The sequence below is a fragment of the Lithobates pipiens genome, unplaced genomic scaffold, assembly GCF_037356315.1.
Source record: "Lithobates pipiens isolate NorthernLeopardFrog02 unplaced genomic scaffold, aLitPip1_a1.2 Scaffold_8, whole genome shotgun sequence".
In the NCBI taxonomy this organism is placed as follows: Eukaryota; Metazoa; Chordata; class Amphibia; order Anura; family Ranidae; genus Lithobates; species Lithobates pipiens.
In genome coordinates this window covers 664,537,002-664,558,847 of record NW_027507903.1, presented here as the reverse complement: position 1 = coordinate 664,558,847, position 21,846 = coordinate 664,537,002, and the positions used below count along the sequence as shown (strand labels likewise).

The window sequence follows — 21,846 nt, the reverse complement described above, 5'->3', positions numbered from 1 at the left end:
TGTGAAACTAGGAGGAAAAGGTTTTTCGAACCAGATAGAATGTAGGAAGTGGGAGATTTGATGGAATCTGAACCTCTCCGACATTGGTAATTCTAGATTTTTAATGTAGTGTTTCAGAGGGAGAGGTCCCGATTTGGAGAAGAAATGCCCGATCCGGTACAGCCCTTTGTTCAACCACCATTTAAATGCTGATATATTTTGACCTGGGGGGAAGGCTGGGTTATTAAACAGATGTGCTAACGGAGTGGACGGAGATGAGATGGAGCCCAAGTTGCGAGTCTTATCCCAGAGGGCTAGAGAGTGTGATAGAGTGGGTGCTAGTATCGGGGGTCTTCCTTTAGGAGAGGACCACATTAAAAAGTCTATAGTGTGACGTGGAGCAGCTTGTCTCTCAATCCCAACCCAATCTGGCTTTTCAAACTTGGAGTAAATAATCGAAATCTGTGACAGTCTGGCAGCTATAAAGTAGTAATGGAGGTTGGGAAGACCGAGTCCTCCTTTCTTCCTGTGATGAAATAAGATACTCTGGGGTATCCTGTACCCCTTCTTGCCCCATACAAACTTAAGTAGCTTACTCTGGAATAACTGCAGATGCTTTCTGATGATAGGGATGGGTAAGGAACGAAATAAGTATAAGAGTCTAGGCATGAGGGTCATTTTAATAGAATTAGTTTTTCCTAATAATGATAGATTGTATCCGGCCCAAGTGTTAAGATCAGAGGCTAACTTAGAGAGCATCGGGGGATAATTAGTGTTGTATAAGGATTCGATTTTAGGTGTTAAGTACACTCCCAGATATTTGATGGCTGTGTCATTCCATTCGAAAGGAAAGGACTGACGCAGTTGAACAACCATTTGCGGCTGCAGCGAAATATTCATTGCCAGAGATTTGTTATAATTCACTTGTAGGCCAGAGATTTTAGAGAACCCTCCAAGGGTTTGAAGAAGATTTGGAAGGGAGGTGATAGGGGAAGTGATAAACAAGAGGATATCATCTGCATATAACCCACATTTGTGTATTTGCGATCCGCAGTTCACTCCTTTTATATTATGATTCTCCCTCAGTGCGATAGCCAGAGTTTCAATTGCCAAGGCAAAAATCAGCGGGGAGAGAGGGCACCCCTGCCTGGTCCCTCGAGCTATCTGTATAGGCTCAGAGTAGTGGCCCTGAAGCCTTATTCTGGCTTGAGGAGTGGAGTATAAGGATTTGATCAGCCCCATGAACCTATCTCCAAATCCCCATCTGTCCAAGAGCAGAAGGAGGTAGTTCCAGGAAACTGAGTCAAAGGCTTTCTTTAAGTCTAGCGATAGGAGCATACCTTCTTGTTTAGGACCGCCGTCCCAGTTTGATTGTAATATTGAAATGATATCAATAGCTCTTCGGATTTGGTCTGGCCCCTGCCGTCCAGGGATGAACACGACCTGATTTTTATTGACGTATATGGATATGAAAGAAGCTAGTCTGTTTGCTAGAATTTTAGTTAGGATCTTAAGGTCGCAATTAATAAGTGAGATCGGGCGATAATTGTCTACAATTTCTGGGTTCTTGTCTGGTTTGGGAATTACAGTAATAAAAGCTAAGTTGAGGAGAGGGTCAAGCGGGTCTCCTTTGGTCTTGTGGTTACAAAATTTGGCCAAGTGTGGTGCTAAAATATTTGCACTTTTTGTAATAGGTGTTAGATAGCCCATCCGGCCCAGGGGCTGAGTTACCTTTCAGTCCCTTAATAGTTTCGAGAACCTCCTCTTCCGTAAAGGGGGCTTCGAGGACATCCCGGTGTGCATTAGAAATACGAGGGATTGGAAGCGTGTCTAAGAAGGAGTTGATGTCTTCTTGGAGGTCAGTCTTAGGAGCGGAGTAGAGATCAGAATAAAAATTTTGGAAAGCTTTCAGGACTTTCGTTGGATTAGACGAAAGTCCTGTCCCTGGCATTCTGATGTGGGGCATACCGTGAGATCTCGGTTTGGGGGATAATTTGGAGGCGAGCATAGTACCAATTTTATCTTTTTGAGTGTAAAATTTATTACCACTCCATCTAATACTTTTCTCCGCACGGGTCGTGAGGGCTAGGTTTAGTTCCAGCTTTATTTTATCCAATTGTGGGATGTTTTCTTTTAGGGTTTTTTTTTTATGTTTCGCTCTGAGATTTGCGTATTCCAATTCTAGTCTGGTAATTGCCGAGGTTCTTTCCTTTTTTAGATGAGTGGCCAGCTTTATGAATTCACCCCTAATCACTGTCTTATGTGCCGCCCACACTGTCTCCATAGAAGTATCTTTAGTAGTGTTGAGTTTGAAGTAATCCTGTAGGACTGATTCTAAATCGGGGATTCTGCTAGGGTCTGTCAGAAGGGATTCGTTAAGTCTCCAAGTCTTGAAACCCGGGGGTTGGGAATTGAGGCGTAAGTATAGTATCACAATCGCGTGATCTGAGAGGACCGTGTCTTTTATCAAAGAGCGCTCAGCAGAAGGGAGCGCGTGACTTTGAACAAAAAGGTGGTCAATCCTAGCATATGTGTTATGAGGAGCTGAGTAATGCGTGTAGTCTCTGGTGGACGGGTTTAGTTCCCTCCATGCATCGGTTAAGCCCTGAGAGTGTAACAACTTTGCTATTCTGTGGCTGACTCTGCGTGGACGAATAAGCTGTAGCCCCAAGGGTCTAGTTCTGTCTAGTTCCTGTTCAAAAGTTACGTTAGAGTCCCCCCCAAGAATCACTTTACCTTCGAGCATAGGGTTAAGGGTGTGGAAGAGTTTCTCAAAAAACTTATCTTGCCCCTTATTAGGGGCATAGTATGATATCAGAGAATACAGTTGCCCTTCCACAAGGCCTTTCACTAAGATAAACCTGCCATCTGGGTCCCTGAAAACAGAAGTCAACGTGAAGTTACAGTCTTTCGCCAGAAGAACCGCAACTCCTCTTGTCTTGTTCTCGGCATTCGCAAGAAAAAATTTAGGATAGTTGGCATGCAGGAAAGGTGGGCTGTACCGGCTCGGGAAATGCGTCTCCTGAAGGAATAAAATATCTAGTCTAAGGGATTTGTATAGGCTGAACAGTTTCTTGCGTTTAAGGAGAGAATTTAGCCCTTGCACATTATGAGAAGCTAGCTTCAGCAACTTAGGAATGGTATTAGCCATGGGAGCAGAGGGTCGGATCTCGGGCATAAACATCTTCACTTACCATTAGTAGAAAATTTCTGGGACCGAAGAGGAGACTTCTAGTCTCGAAAGGAGTCGTGCTGTAACCATCTCTAGTAGCGGAGAATCTGCTAAGCAAAAAACAAATAATGAGGGTAATATAGCAAACGCAAAGCATTCTACCTGAGGGGGGGGGGAGGGAAGAGAGTAGAGAATAGTCTCCCAAGAAAAGCGTCTGCCTCCGGAGGGGAGAGAGAAACTCCGGGGTCAAAAATCTCCAAAGAGAAAAAAGAAATCACCGAGAGCGTGCTCTCGGAAGTCCTATCCCCTGAAAGCCTGCAGGATTGCAGGGGGTAGGCAAAGGCACATGTGTACCGCCCCGGACCAAGGGGCTTCTGAAAAATGTAAATAGCATGGTGCTAAAACGGCTTGAAGAAGTTAAACATGAAAAGACCACCAGGAACTCACATAAAGCAAAGGTAAAAACATTAACTTGTGATGTAAACAAGTGCACCTCCTAGGAGAGTAGATATATAAAGGAGCAGATAGTATATATATAAAAAAAAAAAAAACATTAGTTTCTAATTTAAACAGTCATGGTCAGCTTCCGTTCATGTACTATGAAGGTAAATATCTTGAGCCGCGTAGAAGAAAAAGTATAGTACCGAACAAAAACAAAACAAAAACCACAAAAAGGTGGGAAATAGGAAAACATAGGAGTTCCGGTGGTATAGTAGGGGACACAGGCCCCCTTCAAACATGGGATGCTTCTGAGGTGAGGTGAGGTTACCCAGGGAAAGTCAACAAGAGGTGAGTCGAGTTGCGCGACCAACTCTGATCACGGGAGATGTAGGAAATGGACTCGTCCAGTAAATTTCAGGTGTGACCGTTATCACTGGAGCGTCGCGATTTGGATTTGGACCAAAGTGGGATTGATGGGCTGGCCGGGGGAGGTCTTTTTGCCGAAGTCGGTGGAGCTGCAGATGTGTCCATTCCGGCATCTTGGGAGATAAGCTTCAGGCGTTGAAGGGTTTGTTCGCCAGATGAAAAGTTGACGAAGGAGTAGTTTGATCCCTTATGTGTGAACTTAACCGCAAAGGGGAAAGCCCATTTATATTTGATGTCCTTCTGTATAAGAACATTCAAAAGTGGTTTCAAAGCACGTCTACGTTGAATGGTTGACGGGGCCAGCTTCCTGGGAGGACCCAGGGCCCTGTGGGCTCTATCAAGTTCCAGTCGCTGAGGATCAATATTGGGCAATAGCGATTTGATCAGGTCCTGGGTGGCAGCAGTCACGTCCGTGATTGATTCCGGCAGCCCTCTGATTCTGAAGTTATATCGTCTCGACCTGTTCTCAAGGTCGTCAATACGCGAAAGCGCAGTGTCCAACTGGTCCTGCATTGAATGTATCAAGTCAGTGTTCTGATTGGCCACTGCGGCCGTAACATCTAGCTTAGATTCTATAGCTTCCATTCTCTGGCCAATGTTTTGTAGGTCTGATTTAATCTCCCCTGTGATTTTCGCTGCTGTAGAGGCCAATCCCCTTTCCAGTAACATCGAGAGTTTAATAAAAAGGTCTGCTGTGGACAGGTCTTGTTCCTGAGGGAACTGACCTGATATGATGGGGCCTTGGAATGAAGGCCTGCAGTCCTCCGTGGGAGACAAGGCCTGGTCCGCCATAGTCATGCCTATCAGGGACTCTGTGGAGGCCGGTGATGGGGATCTGCGCATGGGGAAGTTCCCCTGGATAGTGGGAGTATAATTCAGGATGGCCGGGGACAGCACTTGCCTGTGGTCAGCGCCGTGTTCCGCGCTGTGGGCTGCAGGCTGTCTGTGTGCTTCGGCCGCGGCGGCCATCTTGGTACACCCCGCTCTGGAGGCCGCCTCAAATTGCGGCACTAGATCGCGCCTGGTCGCTACGGCGGACATTCGGGGGGGCTCCCTGGGTATTCGGGAGACAGGGGCCTCGGAGTGTCACCTTCCTGGAGAGCTATTCGCCGCTCTGTAAGCTCCGTTGGTCCGGCGTGGTGCGGAGGATCAGGCGCTGGCGGCCATCTTGGATCCCTCCAATAATAATAATTTCATACTTATTATTATCATTAGTTTTTTGTTCTATCGTTTATTTATTTATTTGATTCATTATTCTCGTTATTATTTTTATTATTAGTATTTTTTAATTTTCATACAGTGGTTTATGTCAAGATTCTTGCAAGATCAAGAACATAATGCTAAGAGGTTGTTTATTTATTTACTTATGAGCTGATTTATCATTTGACATGGCAACACTGTATTTTCTTTATTTGATATGGCCAGCATTAGTTTTTCTTAAACCTTTTCGGCCCAAACTATACACCGTTGTTTGTCTAATGAATGCAGGTATTTAATAGCCGTCACTCCGTTCCCTTCTTTTTCTACACTTGACAAAGGAGCACTCTGGCTCCGTACGGAACCCGCACATGCTCAGAAACGCGTTGTGTGTTCCCTTGTACCTGTGACATCACACGCCGTCTCCGTGAGCCGCTCTGCAATCGGTCAGCAGTGAGACACAGCTGGGTTCTCCCCCGGCGTCTCGCCATCAACACTAGGGGCTCCGATTGATTTTTTGGATGCTTTAAGGACATGCTGAGGACCACAGGACTTGACTATGTTTATCCCCAGCTTTCTGTTCGGTAAATGTAAGTGACAGAAACTTGATATTTAATGAATTAAAGCTTATTTTACTAAGTGGCGCTTTTCTACTTGTTTTCTTCTATGTGATTGAGCCGGCTTCACTCTAAGATCAGCAGCCTTCAGTGAAAGAGCATATATTATTGCCTGCCTGTCCAGCAAGAATTTCCTCTCCCTGGGACTGATTGGACATTTATAAGTATCTTAATAGACTTTTTATTCATTTCTCCCACTAAGTTTTAAAAAAAAGTCAGAATTAGGCAATATCTTTATATATATTTGTATATGAATTTTGTGTTAATATTTCACTGATTGATTACATTGATTTACTGAGTGCCTATGTTCTTTTATGTTTTCCAACGTGGCAGTAGGTCTCAGCTGCAGGAACATTGGTGCCAATTGGTTGATCCTGCCTTATGTCACTCCCCTCTATGCTCCCATTGGTCTCCTCCCCAACCTCGCCGTTCATTAATTGCTGTGCATCCTCATGGAGCAAGTGACTGACACTGTGCTGAAATATCTCAGATGACTTCTCCATGCCAATTGGTGGGGCAATGACAGGAGTATCTGTGGATGAGGAGGAAGAACAGGGAGCTTTAGCAGCTACTGATGACTTCAATCTATCCTGATCCTGGAAGACAGAGGAGGAGGAGGATGAAGACTTGATTAGACTCCACGGTCTTCTCTTCAGCTCTGGGTGTATAACAGGCTTGCTGCCAGAAAAATGTGCCCCACCCCTAGGTGCTGCACCCAGATGTGGTCTGTGGGTACAAATGCTGGAAGAAAAGTATGTCATGGTGGCCTTCAAGGGGTTAAATAGATGTTTATAAGTGTAAATGTACACAGTCATGGGGCGTGTCCTAATCTGACATAGAAAGGTTTCTAAGTCAACAGAGAGCTGAGCTCAGCCTCACCCTGTGTAGGAGGACATCACCCCTCCCCCATCCACATTTCTCTCCGGTGTCAGAGACTTTCAGTTTCCTTTCTCTTCTGCTGTCAGCGATGGCGTCTGGTGATCTGAGAGCTGAGTTGGAATGTTCCGTCTGTCTGAACATTTATACGGATCCTGTAACCCTGAAATGTGGTCACAACTTCTGCCGGGTCTGTATTGATGGTGTGCTGGATGCACAGGAGGGGTCTGGAGGATATTCCTGTCCTGTATGCAGAGAGAAGTTTCCGGATCGGCCTGCACTGCAGAGGAACATAACAATACATAACATAGCAGAGCCTTTCCTGTCTGCTCATCAAGATCAAGAGGAGTCCGGGGTCTTCTGTACTTACTGTGTGGACTATCCTGTACCTGCTGTTAGATCCTGTCTGCTCTGTGAGGTTTCTCTGTGTGATAAACACCTGAAAGTCCACAAAAAGTCCCCAGAACACGTCTTATGTGACCCCACCTTGTCCATGGAGAGCAGGAAATGCTCCGTCCATAAGGAAGTTTTGAAGTATTTCTGCACTAATGATGGTAGCTGTGTCTGTATGTCTTGTTATGTGATTGGAGATCACACAGGACATGAGATGGAGTCACTGGATGAGGCTTCGGAGAAGAAGAAGGAGACACTGAGGAATGTTCTGCAGAAACTTCTGACAAAGAGAGAGAAGACGGAGGAAAGAGTCCAGAGTCTGCAGGAACACCGGAGGAAAGTAGAAGAAGAAGCAGCCGGTGACACCGAGAGAGTCACTGCCCTGTTTAGAGACCTCAGGTAGACATGTGCACTGACAAAAAATTCATTTGTTTTCTTGTCATTCTTTTTTTGCTTTTTTCGGAAATTTGGAAATGAGAAAATTCTGATTTTCAAATTTTTGAATTTTCAACTTTCCGAATTGTGAATTTCAAATTTCTGAATATTCAAATTTTCTAATTTCCAAATTTTCCAATTTCCGAATTTTGAATTTTCCAATTTCCAAATTTTTGGAACTCAAAAATTAGAAAATCCAAAAATTTGAAATTATGAAAAAAAGCAAAAAAATCTGTAAAATTTGAAATAATAACTAAGTATTAAATTATAGGTATTGGAATTTCTTTTCAAATTTGGCTGTTAGTGAATGTAACAAATACAAATGTATCTGAAGTTATGAATTATCCGAAATAATGAATGCCACATCTAAACAAAAATAATAATAAAAGGTTTTGTTATTATTATTGTTATTTATTATTATTAGATCCTTACATTCCTTTTGTTTAGATCCGTTATTTGAGATAATTTGTAACTTTGGATGAATTCCTATTCATTACGTTCACTAACAGCCAAATTTGAAAGAAAATTCCATTACCTATAATTTAATATTTATTATTGTTTCATTTTTATTTCAGATGTCTTATTCTTGACTTTTCAAATTTACAAATTTTGGAATTTTCAAATTTACAAAATTTGGAATTTTCAAATTTACAAAATTTGGAATTTTCAAATTTACAAATTTTTAGAATTTTTTTATTTTCATTTTTAATTTGGAATTTTCAAATTTACACATTTTTGAATTTTCAGATTTTTATTCTTATTTTTGAATTTTCAAATTTACACATTTTGGAATTTTCAGATTTTCATTTTTATTCTTGAATTTTCAAATTTACAAATTTTGGAATGTTCAAATATACAAATTTTGAAATTTTCAAATTTAAATTTTATTTTTGAATTTTCACATTTACGCATTTTTTTGTTTTCAGATTTTTATTCTTATTTTTTAATTTTCTAATTATTACATTTACAAATTTTGGAATTTTCAAATTTACAAATTTTGGAATTTTCTAATTTACAAATTTTTTGAATTTTCTTATTTTCATTTTTATTTTGGAATTTTTTAATTTACACATTTTTTAATTTTCAGATTTTCATTCTTTTTTTTTTTTCTAATTTTTAAATTGTCAAATTTTGGAATATTCAAATTTACAAATTTTGGAATTTTCAAATTTACAAATTTTGGAATTTTCAAATTTACAAATTTTGGAATATTCAAATTTACAAATTTTTGAATTTTCAAATTTACAATTTTTTTGAATTTTCAGATTTTCATTTTTTTTTTTTTTTTATTTTACTTTCAAAATTTTTTATTGGTTTTGACAGACATGAGAATCAAAACAGAACATTACAAAACAAATGAACATACAAACTTGTTATAGGTAACAGATATAGAAATAAAATGTTTCAGGGGTGACCTAGTATACCAACAGGGAAATAAGGCATAAACACACTCCGTAGAAGACGTTTTCTTGCTTGCTTAAGGCAGAGCGAGGTCTACTCTGGATATCACCAACTAGCCCTCCCCCGCACCCCGACTGGGAGCACACTGTGCGGTGGAGGGGACTCTCGGTAACCGACGCTAACCGCCAGAGGTGAGGAGACCTCCCGAAACCAGGTGGTGAGGTATCATTTTAGTGGTGTGAGTGCGTTGCCCGCACCTCGTCTCTGCAGTAGTATATAACACATAAGGCATAAAAGGAGAGAGCCGTGCAGGTCTTGGGGGTTGAGGCAACCCACTGAAACCCAACTTAACAAAATACAACAGGCATCTGTACCTGTGGACAGGGGGTGAGAGGGGTGAGGAACAGGGTAAAAAAGGGGGGGGGAGGGAGCGTGTCCGCAGTTGAGCGTCCCTCACAATCGAGGGTAATCCAGGGAACTAGGGTGGGACACCCGGAATGAGCGAAATGCCCACATGTTGAGCCCAAGGCTCCCACGTAGCTTCAAACTGAGTCGTATTGTCTAGTAGAATGCCGGAAAGTTTCTCTTGCACCATAATCCAAGAGATTTTTTTGACGGCGGCTGCAAAGGAAACTTTAGGGAGTTTCCAAGCTTTGGCTATTGTCATTTTGGCTCCCAGGAATATAGAGTGAATTAGTTTACGAGTGTATTTCGGAATCCCAGGGAGATTAGCATTGAGTAGTGCAATGGCAGGACTTCTCGGGATAACATGTTTAGTGACATTCTTTATTAAGGTTAGGACTTTGTTCCAGAAAGGCCTAATTCTGGGGCATTCCCACCAAATGTGGGCCATGGTCCCCGTCAGATGGCACCCCCGGAAGCAGCAGGGGTCAGCTGAGGGAAACATCAAGGAGAGTCTTGAGGGGGTTAGATACCACCTGGTGAGGACCTTGACATTGGCCTCGATTAGTGAAACATTTCTAATGCCTTTAAAAGCTCTGGAGAAGGAAGTCTGCCACTGCTCTACCGTCATGCCAAATGCCAGTTCGGTCTCCCAAGCCGTCATGTAAGAGGATCTATTAGGTTGATGGGCCAGGGCCTTGTATACCACTGAGACTGCCCCTCTCTGTTCCGAGGCTTGTCCGCACCATGATTCATACGGAGTGCAGCTTGGGGAGGCTTGCTTACCCATCCAAAGCTGTAGAAGGAAATGGCGGATTTGGTAGAACCTAAAGCGTTCTGAGGGAGGCATCTCTAGTTGGCTCACACAATGTCCCAGGGTAATAGGGCCCCGAGCGCCCAGAAAGTGACCTATGCGATATAGACCCTTATCCCTCCACCATTTAAAAACCGTGGGGTCCAGGCCCGGGGGGAAATCTGGGTTGTTGAATATTTGAGCTAGTGGTTTTAGATAAGAGATGAGGTGGGGGGATTTTTTCAACCTGTCCCACAGGAGGAGCGATTGTGAGAGGATCGGGGAAAGAATGGGGGGCCGAAGCCTTGGGGGGGACCAAAGTAGCGACTCAATGGTGTAGTCTGGGGCAGCTTGATTTTCAAGGGATACCCAGTCAGGTTTTTCAGGGTTATTATAAATTATTGAGAGCTGAGCTATTCTGGCTGCCTGAAAATACCAGAGCAATCTTGGCAACCCCAGGCCACCTTGTGATTTGAGGACGTACAAAGTTTGCTGGGGGATCCTATAGCCTCTACCTCCCCAAATTAATTTGTTTATTTTAGCTTGGAAAGACCTTAGATGGTCCAATTTGATATTGATGGGTATAGCCCTGAAGAGGTATAACAATCTTGGAAGCAAAGTCATTTTAATTGAATGTATTCTACCCAACCATGATAACCCTCCCTTCTCCCATTGTCTCAGATCTTCCTCAAGTTTTCGATAAATGGTGGGGAAGTTTGCATCGTACAACTGTTCTATCCTGGCCGTTGGGTTGATGCCCAGGTATTCTATAGAGGAGTCGTTCCATTTAAAATTGAACGAGCTCTGTAGAGCTAATCTGGTTTCGTGTCTAAGAGAGATATTCAGGGCATGTGATTTAGTGTAATTTACCTTGAGACCCGAGACGTCTGAGAAATCCTGGAGGAGTTTACATAGATTGGGTAGGGAGACTGTCGGTGAAGTAAGGAAGAGAAGTAAATCATCTGCAAAGAGGCCGCATTTGTGAACCCTTGTCCCGTCTGAGACACCTTGAATATCTGGATTTAAGCGGATTGCAATAGCCAAGGTCTCGATCGCCATAGCGAAAATTAGGGGGGAGAGCGGACAGCCCTGCCGAGTGCCCCTCGCTATTTTTAGTGGTTCTGAGTGCTGACCCTGTATACGAATCAGGGCTGTAGGAGTCGAGTACAACGAGCCCAGGATTCCTTTGAAGCGGGGACCAAATCCCCATTTGTCTAGAAGAAGGAAAATATATGTCCAGTCTATTGCGTCAAAGGCCTTGTGTAGGTCTAGGGATAGAATCATCCCTTCCTGAGCTTGTTTACCGTTCCAGCCAGATTGGAGTAGGGAGACAATGTCAACTGCTCTTCTAATCTGGTCAGGTCCCTGTCTGCCCGGTATGAAGCCTACTTGGTCTTTGTGGATGTAATATTTAATGAAAGAAGAGAGGCGATTGGCTAAAATTTTGGTTAGAATTTTGAGGTCATTATTAATAAGGGAGATAGGGCGGTAATTTTCAACTTCTTCATGATTTTTGTTGGGCTTAGGAATTACCGTGATAAAGGCGGTGTTGAGGTGTGGGTCTAAGGGGGATCCTTCCGTTTTAGAGTTAAAGAATTTTGCCATGTGCGGAGCTAAGATGTCTCCGAAGGTCTTATAGTATGGGGTAGATAGTCCGTCAGGGCCGGGGGCTGAGCCAGGTTTCAAGGCCTTAATGACTGCCAAGACTTCTTCCTCCGAGAAGGAATCTTCCATAATGTCTTTATGTGCTGAAGACAAGGACGGCAGGCTAATGCCTTGAAAGAAGGCCGACATAGTTGGGGCCTTCCCTGTGGTGTCTTGGCTATATAGTTTGGCGTAATAATCTTGAAAAGCCTTCAGGATCTTAGTTGGGTTAGAAGTAGGGGGTTGGCCATTCACTCTGAGTTTGGGGAACGCAAGCGATTTGAATTTAGGGGTGAGTTTACGTGCAAGCATGGTTCCTATTTTGTCTTTATGCATGTAGTATTTGGCCCCACTCCATCTGATTTGTTTCTCTGCTGATGCGGTTAATTTTAAGTTAAGTTCTAGTCTAACTTTATCTAGTTGGTCCGCCGAGGCCTTAGAGGGGTGCTGCTTATGTGCCCTTTTTAGGTTCGCAAATTTGGATTCTAGAGCCCGGATTTCTACGACTCGTTCTTTCTTGAGACGGGAGGATAGTTTAATCAGTTCACCTCTGATAGTAACTTTATGGGCCGCCCAAATAATTTCTGGGGAGATGCCTTCCGTTGCGTTGGTGGAAAAGTATTCCTTGATGGAATCGGCTATGCATTTGGCGTGAATAGGGTTACTGAGGATAGACTCGTTTAGGCGCCAGTGTGTTCCTCCTTTGTTGGAGAAGACATTGCGGATGGACAGAAAGACCAGCGAGTGGTCCGACCATGAGGAATCAATAATGGATGGTTTCAGGGCCAAAGGAACTAGCGTCGGGGGGATCAAAATATGATCGATCCTGGCATAGGACTGATGCGGGGGAGAATAATGTGTGTAGTCCTTACTCTTAGGGTTTAATTCCCTCCAGATATCTACTAGGCTTTTAGAGTGGAGGAATTTTGCAATTTTACTGCTCATTTTTGAGGGTCTGATCGCTTGATCTTTAATGGGTTTAGTCTTGTCAAGACCCTGGTCGAAGGCTACGTTGGAGTCACCACCCATTATGATTTTACCTTCCAGCATTGGCCCCAATTTTGAATAGAGAGAATTGAAAAATTTGGCTTGACCCTTATTGGGAGCATAGTATGAGACTATGGAATATAGTATTCCTTCAAACGTACCCTTCACTAGAATGAATCTGCCTTCTGGATCCCTATATTCTGAAATGTGTGTATAGTTGCAGTGTCTAGAGAAGAGGATCGCGACCCCCTTGGTTTTTGTAGGGGCATTTGCCAGGAAAAACGTGGGGTAGGAAGAGTGAATAAAGTTAGGTCTATATCGCGTAGGAAAGTGCGTTTCCTGTAGCAGGACGACATCAATTTTAAGGGCTCTATACCGATCGAATGCTATTCTCCTCTTCTTGGGGGAATTAAGCCCCTGGACATTGTGTGAGACCAGTCTCAGATCCCTGTTGAGAATGGGGTATCAGCCATGAGAACAGAGAGGGGAGATGATCAACCAAATACATCCACTAACCTTTTGGGTGGTGACCCTCCGAGTCGAAGTCCCCAGATCGATTCCGAAAACACGGATGACCCCAGAGCCAATCACTCTATTCGTCTGCGGACACGCTTGGGGGAAGAGAAGGAGAGAACATGAGGGTTGGGAGGGAAGGGAGACACAAAACACAGAAACATGTCTTCTACGAAGACTGGTGTAGGGTCGGTGCGACAGAACCCACCGACCCTCAACAAAAATGCTTTGAGCGATCCCATGGATCGTCCAAAGGCCCATGTCAGAGAGGAGAAAACTACCTCTATGAGATGGGTGAGAGCACATTGGGCCCACCCCGGACCCTAACATACAACTATATAAAACATTAGAAAACATGGCGACTGAACGCTATAAAATTAAGAGCATCAATATCCTGCCAGCCGTTGGACCCTGGCTGTTTCTGGAGAGCAACTGTCGAGGGAGGAGAGAGTCCGACCTGGTCCAGCTAGGTCCAAGCCCAAGGTGCGGAAATCTATGGCTGTGGCGAGGAGACATTGAAATGATGGGACGGGCTACCGCCCATCCCCGAGCCATTGGTCCTATTAAACCACATCCACCTCCAGCCCCCAAACTAATAAACTAGGGAGCAACAGGATACCGAGTAGGGGGAGGGGGAGCCTGGGGATTTGTGGAACCCTCAACCCACACATACCAGGTAGACTTATGAGCCACAAAGACCTACAAATACAAAGGGGGTCTGCTCCGACCCCGAGGGACAGGACCGGGTTAGGCCTGGGCCCCCAGGCGGGCAGATGGACTCCTCCCAAAAGACCCAGCAGCCACCAGTAAAGTGTTCCTAGAGCCCATCCACGACCATACCGTTGAGGGGCTATAGGGAGATAAACCCGCTTAATTGCCCGGAGGCCAACCCTATAAGAAAAAGTGTACATGTAAAAAAATAATTATAAAAACAAAACCGGAACTAAGTGCCTTAAAAGATCAATCGGGAACAAGGATGAAAATGTCAATACAACCGTGAGGTTGGAGGTTATCCCTCCGGCCAGCGAGTGGGCTAGTGCCCGAGGAAGACCACTCGAGGTTAGGAAAAGCAACGAAAAGGTCAGCTTCGCAATAGACATCCATCAGGGGGGACCTCCATCCTTGCTCTTCTTGTTGCGACCGTTAAGCCAGAGTGGGGAAACCGGGCTAGATGGGGGGGTCTCTTGGCTGACCCGGCTGAAGAAGAAGAGAAGTCCATGGGGAGCTCCTGAGAAATCAGCTTCAAGTGTAGAAAGAGTTTTTCACCATCCGTCAGATTGGAGAAAGTGTAAGATTTACCGTTGAAGGAAAACTTCGCTGCAAACGGGAAAGTCCATCGGTATTTAATGTCATGCTGGTTAAGCACCACCAGAAGTGGTTTAAGTGCCCTTCTCTTTTGTATGGTGGAGGGAGCCAGGTCAGCAAAAATCTGTAGACGATGGCCCTGAAATTGGAGATCTGACTGCAATCTAGATTGACGCATCACTTCTTCTTTAGTGGTATAGTAATGTGGTTTCACAATAATATCCCTTGGGGAGCCATCTTTCCTGGGGGGTCACAAAGAACGGTGCGCCCTGTCTAGGTCCAGACGTTGTGGAGGTATTTGTGGGGCCAAGTGGGAAATGATGTCCCGAACTGTAAGGGGGATGTCATCAAAGGACTCTGGAAGGCCACGGATTCGGAAGTTATACCTCCTTGACCTGTTTTCAAGGTCATCGATTCTTGCAAAGGCAAGGTCAAGTTGGTCCTGGATAGTTTTAATATGTGCTTCGTTTTGGTTGGTCCTGGCGACCGTAGTGTCCATTTTGTTTTCTATGGCCTCAATTCTGGAGCCCAGATTGGCAAAGTCAGATTTGATGTTGTTTGTAATCTGAGTAGCAGTGTTAGCAAGTCCCCTGTCCAAGAGCTCAGAGAATTTGGAGAACAGATTAGCTTGGAGAGTGGAAATGTCCGTCATGGAGATGTGCTGAGGTGCAGGTCCCAGTGGCTGCGGAGTGCCTGGGCTTTCTGGGGAAGGGGGGAAGTCCTCCATGTGGTGGCCTATGAGGGATTCGGTGGAAGCAGGTGACGGAACCTGAGGGGAGCAGGGATCATCAGGCGGGTTATGCCTGCGTTGGGAGCCGCTCCGTGCCACCTGAGAGTAGGACAGTGTGGCTGGGGTTAAAACTTGCCTGGGTTCTGGCGGTTTGTCCTTGTAGGCCGCGAGAGACTGTGTGGCTGAGGCGCCGGCGGCCATCTTGTTACACCCTTTTCCCGCTGTACGGTTGAAGTGCGGCCCGAGATCACGTCGGGCAGGGGGACCAGGCATCCGTTGAAGTACTCCGTTCTTTCCCACGTTCGGGGGAATATCTGGGGCGAGGCTCCGTGCGCTGAGAGCGGCGTAAGGCTGATCGGCGGTCCAGGGTGGTGCGGAGCTCGTGGCTTAAGCGGCCATGTCGGAGCTCTCGCGCATGCGCACTCCAGATTTTCATTTTTATTCTTGAATTTTCAAATTTACAAATTTTGAAATTTTCATATATACAAATTTTGGAATTTTCAGATTTTCATTTTTATTTTGGAATTTGAAAAATTACACATTTTTGAATTTTCAGATTTTCTTTCTTATTTTTTAATTTTCTAATTTTTTTTAAATTTAAATTTTTTTGAAATTTTCAAATTTATGAAATATAGGATTTTGGAATTTTCAAATTTACAAATTTTCAAATTTACAAATTTTAGAATTTTCAAATGTATGAAATATAGAATTTTTGAATTTCCAAATTGAAAATTTCCAAATCTCACATTTTTGAATTTTCCAATTTCTGAATTCCATATTTCCGAAAATTTAAACTTTTGGAAAATTTGGAAATTCAAAACTCGGAAATTCGGAAACTTGGAAATTCTAAATTTCAGAAACTCAGAAATTAAAAAGTTCGGAATATTGGAAATTTCAAATTGACAAATTTGTCAAAATTTGTTAAAAAAACGAATTCAGAATTAAACAAATTGCACATGTCTAATCTCAGGAGACGTCTGGAAGACCTGGAGAAAAGAGTCCTGAGGGAAATCTCCGGGAGGGCAGAGCGGATCTCCATCTCCATCCGGGATCTGGAAATAAAGAAGGAGGAGCTGTCCAGGAAGTTGCGTCACATTGAGGAGCTGTGTAACGTGACGGATCCACTGACTGTCTTACAGGAATCAGACACAGGTGACTTGTGTGATACTGAGGATGGAGATAATGAGGACAGAGAGAGACATGAGGAGCTCCTCCATGATGGAGGGGGTCTGGATGTGGAGGGGGTCTTACACACAGGTTTATCTGATATAATAACAGAGGTAAATGTATACTTCTATATACAGGGAGCTGCAGACATATTATTGGATGGAGACACGGCTAGTAATTATCTACAGATATCAGATGACAGGAAAACTGTATCCGGGTCACATATAGTCCAGAATCACCCAGAAACACCAGAGAGATTCCAGCATTGTCCTCAGGTGTTGAGCAGTCGGAGTTTCTTCTCAGGGAGACATTACTGGGAAGTGGATGTCGGGGGGTCAGATTGGTGGAGAGTCGGGATGTGTTACCCCAGTATAGAGAGGAGAGGGGGGGGGTCAGGGATTGGATGGAATAAGAAGTCCTGGGGATTGTACAGGTATTATAATCAGTATCAGGTGATATATGACAGGAAAGAGATCCTCTTACCCCCCAATCCCTCCAGTAACAGAGTCAGGATAGATCTGGATTATGAGGCCGGGCGGATCTCCTTTTATGATCTGTGTGACCCGATCCGACACCTCCACACCTTCACCACCACCTTCACTGAGCCCCTCCATGCTGTGATAGGTGTACGGGGAGGTTGTATAAAGATATGTGGAGGGAGGCGGGAGATGTGAGAACTCCGCCCACAGTCTGGTGACATCACAGGGACGGGTGGTAGGATTGGTTCATTGATCAGCCAATGATTGGAGGAAGTGGTGGCTCCTGGGAGAAGTCTGAGGGCCTCCTTCTGAAAATACTAGTTCCCTGGCTGTGTGTAATGTAAGAACTTATAAAGTGGTAGTAAAGACAAAATATAAAATGACGGATATGACGGCGTCTGTCACTGACATGAACACAGCAGTCTTTGTTTTTCGGAGTCCTCCTGGAATTTTGTTCTTTTACCTGTTGGTTCTGCTGTTATTTCCCAACTTCCTATAACAGACCAATCTGTCCAGCAAAAGTGGCAGTTAGAGGGTTGGGACAAACCATTCACCACTGACAGAGGTGCTTACAATGATCAGCTTTTATTCATTGATGTAAAACCTTTATCCCAAAAGGAGACACAAATGTTGGTGTAACGGCTTATAAAGTGTTATCTGGAGTTCTCCTTTAATTTGTTAGTCACTTATGTAAAGTCCATCTAAATCTACTAGTCCGTCCAACACCCCCCTCTCCAGACAAGGCTGCTGTCCAAGGGGGTCTCCACTGCCCCTCCATAGATAGAGGAGCCGCCCTAAGACAGGAAGTGTGTTACTGGCAGGATCACCAGGGGAAAATAAAGGTAAAAACAGAAAAGGAATGCAGCCACCACATCTAAGGATTGGTAAGCTCCAATAATTGTCATTTCTGTTTTTGGGATTTATTACCAATTTAAGTCTCCGACCCGGAACAAGCATGGGGGGAATAAGAATCAGAAAAGAGTCAGCATTCCTTATCTCTATACTTGTTCCGGGTCACAGACTGAGACAGTAATGAAGGCAAAGCATCAGCATGACAGCCAGGGAACTAGCATTCTCACAAGGAGAGTAATGGTAGAAATGGCGGCCCCCATGATTCTCTCATGACAGGGGCCCTTTAACCCTTTCTCTTCCACAACCGTTTTAGCATTTTTGCACACATGTTTAACCGCTTGCTGCCCGTCGGACGTCATATGACAGCTGGGGGCGGCGCGGCTCTTGTTCTGGGTGGACATCATATGACGGCCTCCCAAAATGACCGCTCTCGTGCGCCCGTTGGGGTGCGCATCACGGCGATCGGTGGTGAGGTGTGTCAGTCTAGCACACCGCCACATCAATCTTGGTAAAGGGCCCCTGATTATAATTTTTTTTATTAGTAATGGCGGCGAATCTGCGATTTTTTTATCATGACTGCGACATTGCGGCGGACACATCGGAAACTTTTGACACCATTTTCGGACCATTGACATTTATACAGCGATCAGTGCTATAAAAATGCGCGCGCGCCCGCTTGCCGCCGGTGACGCAGCGGCGTATGGTTACGTCATTTTGTGCACCCGTGCCACTTTGCCGACGTATATCGGCGTGAGCAAGAGGTTAAAATTGTGTGTGTCCCTGAAATGACAACAATCTTTGGTGCGCTTTATTTTCATAGACGACACTTTACAAGCCCCTACAGGTCATCAGTTTAGAGATAACTGTGAGTAATGGGCTGAGAATTTCTTCTCTCACTCCGGTGTGTGTGGTGATATGTAATGTGCAGTGCAAGCAATGGCCTTGTGTGTAGGTGTCCCTGAAACATGCATTTACATTCATACGTGTATTGGGGGGTGGGGCACTCAAAAATGTTGGGGTAGGGGTGACTTTAGGGGCAATTTATGTGTAATATCATCGCTCCCAACTGTCCCTGATTTGGAGCAAAGTCCCTCTGTCCCTCTTTCCTCCTCATCTGTCCCTCATTTTGGTCTGATCTATATAGATGTATAGAAAATGCACTTTTTATCTATCAAAAAGTGTTTCCCACTTTCATCCAATTTCTAAATTGCTACATTTGTAAATGTTAAAAGCCAATATGAAGGAAGAGTCGTGGTAAAGAAATCCCTTGTGGATTTAATTAACCTTTTTTTGGTTATTTCTCCTTTAACGGGGTGTGGCAGGGGGCGTGTCCTATGCCTACATACATTTGCTGGTAGGTGTCCCTCATTCCCATCTCATAATGTTGGTCGGTATAGTAATATTTTTACATTTCTAATTTACTAAACTTTTTTTTTCGTCACATGAAGACAATGTGATGCTTTTTTGGGTAACTGGTTCTCCTTAACTACTTGCCGACCGTCCGCCGTCATTATACGGTGGCAGAATGACTCCCCTGTGTGAATCGATGTAGCTGTATGGCGGGTGCTTTAGGGGGTACAGGGAGCGTGCGTACACCCGCCGCGTCACTTAGGAGCCGATGCGTGTGCTCGGTGCCCGCAATGTCCACTGGCCAGCCGAGATCGCACCTGACAGAGCCAGGACGGGAATTTGTGTGTGTAAATACATATATCCGTGTTCTGTAAGGGGTGAGGAGACAGATCTTGTGTTCCTAATGCTTAGGAACAGCGATCTCTCTCCTTCCCCAGTCAGTCCCATCCCCCCCACAGTAAGAAACACCTCCCAGGGAACATGTTTAACCCCTTGATTACCCCTTAGTGTTAACCCATTCCATGCCGGTGACATTAATACAGTAATCAGTGCATTTTTATAGCACTGATCACTTTATAAATGTCAATGGTCTTAAAATAGTGTCAAAATTGTCCGATCTGTCTGCTGCAATTTCGCCCAAAAAAAAAATAATAATAATAAAAATGCCATAAATCTATCCCCTATTTTGTAGATGTGATAACTTTTGTGCAAACCGATCAATATATGCTTATTGTGATTTTTATCATTTTTTTTTTTTTTTACCAAAAATATGTAGAAGATATATATCGGCCTTAACTGATGGGGAAATATATAAAAAAATATGGAAAAGCAAAAAAAAATATATTTTTTTTTTCTAAATTGTTGTTCTTCTTTTGTTTATAGCGCAAAAATAAATAAAAAAAAAGCAGAGGTGATCATATATCACCAATAGAAAGCTCTATTTGTGGGGAAAAAAAGGACATACATTTTGTTTGGGTACAACGTCACACGTACCCCTCAATTGTCAGTTAAAGCGATGCAGTGTCGTATCACAAAAAATGGCCTGGTCAGGAAGGGGGTAAATCCTTCCGGGGCTGAAGTGGTTAATGAGACATCAGAGGTATAAAAGACCCCTGATGTCCCACCTGTTCCATATTGAAGCTAATGGAGCACAGATCCCAGTCCCCGGCCATACCGGCTGGTGAAAGTGCCAGCAATACCCAGAAGTGACATTTTATACATCACTTCCGGGTCATTAGCAGGAAGGGGAGATCAGAGAATGGACATTTACTGATCTCCATTCCCCCTACCTTGGTGGCCCCACCATGCCGGTCACAGGACCACCGATGAGCCCAGGAAATGGGCGGGAGCACACCCAGGGAGGACCGCACTTTGTGGGTGGGTGGAAGTGATTGTGGTGCCACCACCTGATTGCTTCCATATGACAGCTGTACTATGTATGGTGGTGGTAATGGGAAAATAATTACATATAATAAATGTCATTCATAAACTGCCAGGTGTGTCTGGATTCCAGGGACAGTCCCGGGATTTGGAGGTTTGTCCCTGGAAATGTTGCAGATTTTAATATATTTTTATATCATTTCTCTATTATGATTTGTATTACAGAGTCAGTTCACCTTCATGGTAATAAAAATCGGTGACGGGTATTTTATTAAACAAAATATATAGTGCAGTGCAACCAAAAACTCATAAATCAAGTCCAAATATTGACAAAATTCCACCGCAGTGCAACTTTCAGTGACAGTTCATTGATATCCGGTGACTTCAGACTCTCGCTGGAATGTCTGATATATTTTGTTTATTATCAATGATGTGGAAATATTGAGCTTCATATTTATATCAAGAGGCTTCAAGGGAACCATTGTGAGGACTTTCTAATTATATTACCATGCCCCGTTAGATGGTATATATATACCGTATATACTCGAGTATAGGCCGACCCGAATATAAGCCGAGGCCCCCAATTTACCCCCAAAAAAACTGGCAAACTTATTGACTCGTGTATAAGCCGAGGGTAAGACATGCCTGTCCATCCCTGTGTGTGTGTCCGTCCATCCCTGTGTGTCCGTCCATCCCTGTGTGTCCGTCCATCCCTGTGTGTCCGTCCATCCATCCCTGTGTGTGTGTGTCTCCATCCATCCATCCATCCCTGTGTGTGTGTGTGTGTGTGTGTGTGTGTGTGTGTGTGTGTGTGTGTGTGTGTGTGTGTGTGTCCAGCCTACCTGTGTCCTGAGCCTTTGTCCCGAGCCTCCGTCCCGTGCCGAGCCTCCTTGCCTCCGTGCCTCGCCGCCGTGCCTCGCCGCCATGCCTTGCCTCCGGTCCCGTCCCGTCCCGTCCCGTGCCGTGCCGTCCTGTGCCTTGCCTCCGTCCCGTGCCCTCTTCGTTCGTCGGCGGCCATTGTAAAATTCAAAAGCTGCGCCGCCGCCTTCGCCTGTGATAGGCGGAACACTGAATTTCCCAGCAGCCTGTGTTCCGCCTATCACAGACGTCGTATCATCCTCGTCCGTAGTACGAGGATGATACGAAGTCCGTGATAGGCGGAACACAGGCTGCTGGGAAATTCAGTGTTCCGCCTATCACAGGCGAAGGGGGAGCCGGAGGCGCGGCTTTTGAATCAGAATGGCCGCTGTCTGTCTGCTCGACACGCTGATCGAGCGGGCAGACAGCGATGACTCGAGTATAAGCCG

General features: G+C 44.5%; 1 protein-coding gene across 1 annotated transcript; it reads left to right on the top strand.

The window, feature by feature from the left end:
- The first annotated feature begins 6,690 nt into the window (after positions 1-6,690).
- LOC143961870 (E3 ubiquitin-protein ligase TRIM21-like) lies at positions 6,691-19,917 on the top strand. Its single transcript, XM_077471206.1, has 2 exons — positions 6,691-7,500; positions 16,282-19,917. The coding sequence occupies exons 1-2, from the start codon at positions 6,800-6,802 to the stop codon at positions 17,150-17,152; spliced, it is 1,572 nt and encodes a 523-aa protein (XP_077327332.1). The 5' UTR covers positions 6,691-6,799; the 3' UTR covers positions 17,153-19,917.
- The last annotated feature ends 1,929 nt before the right edge of the window (positions 19,918-21,846 follow it).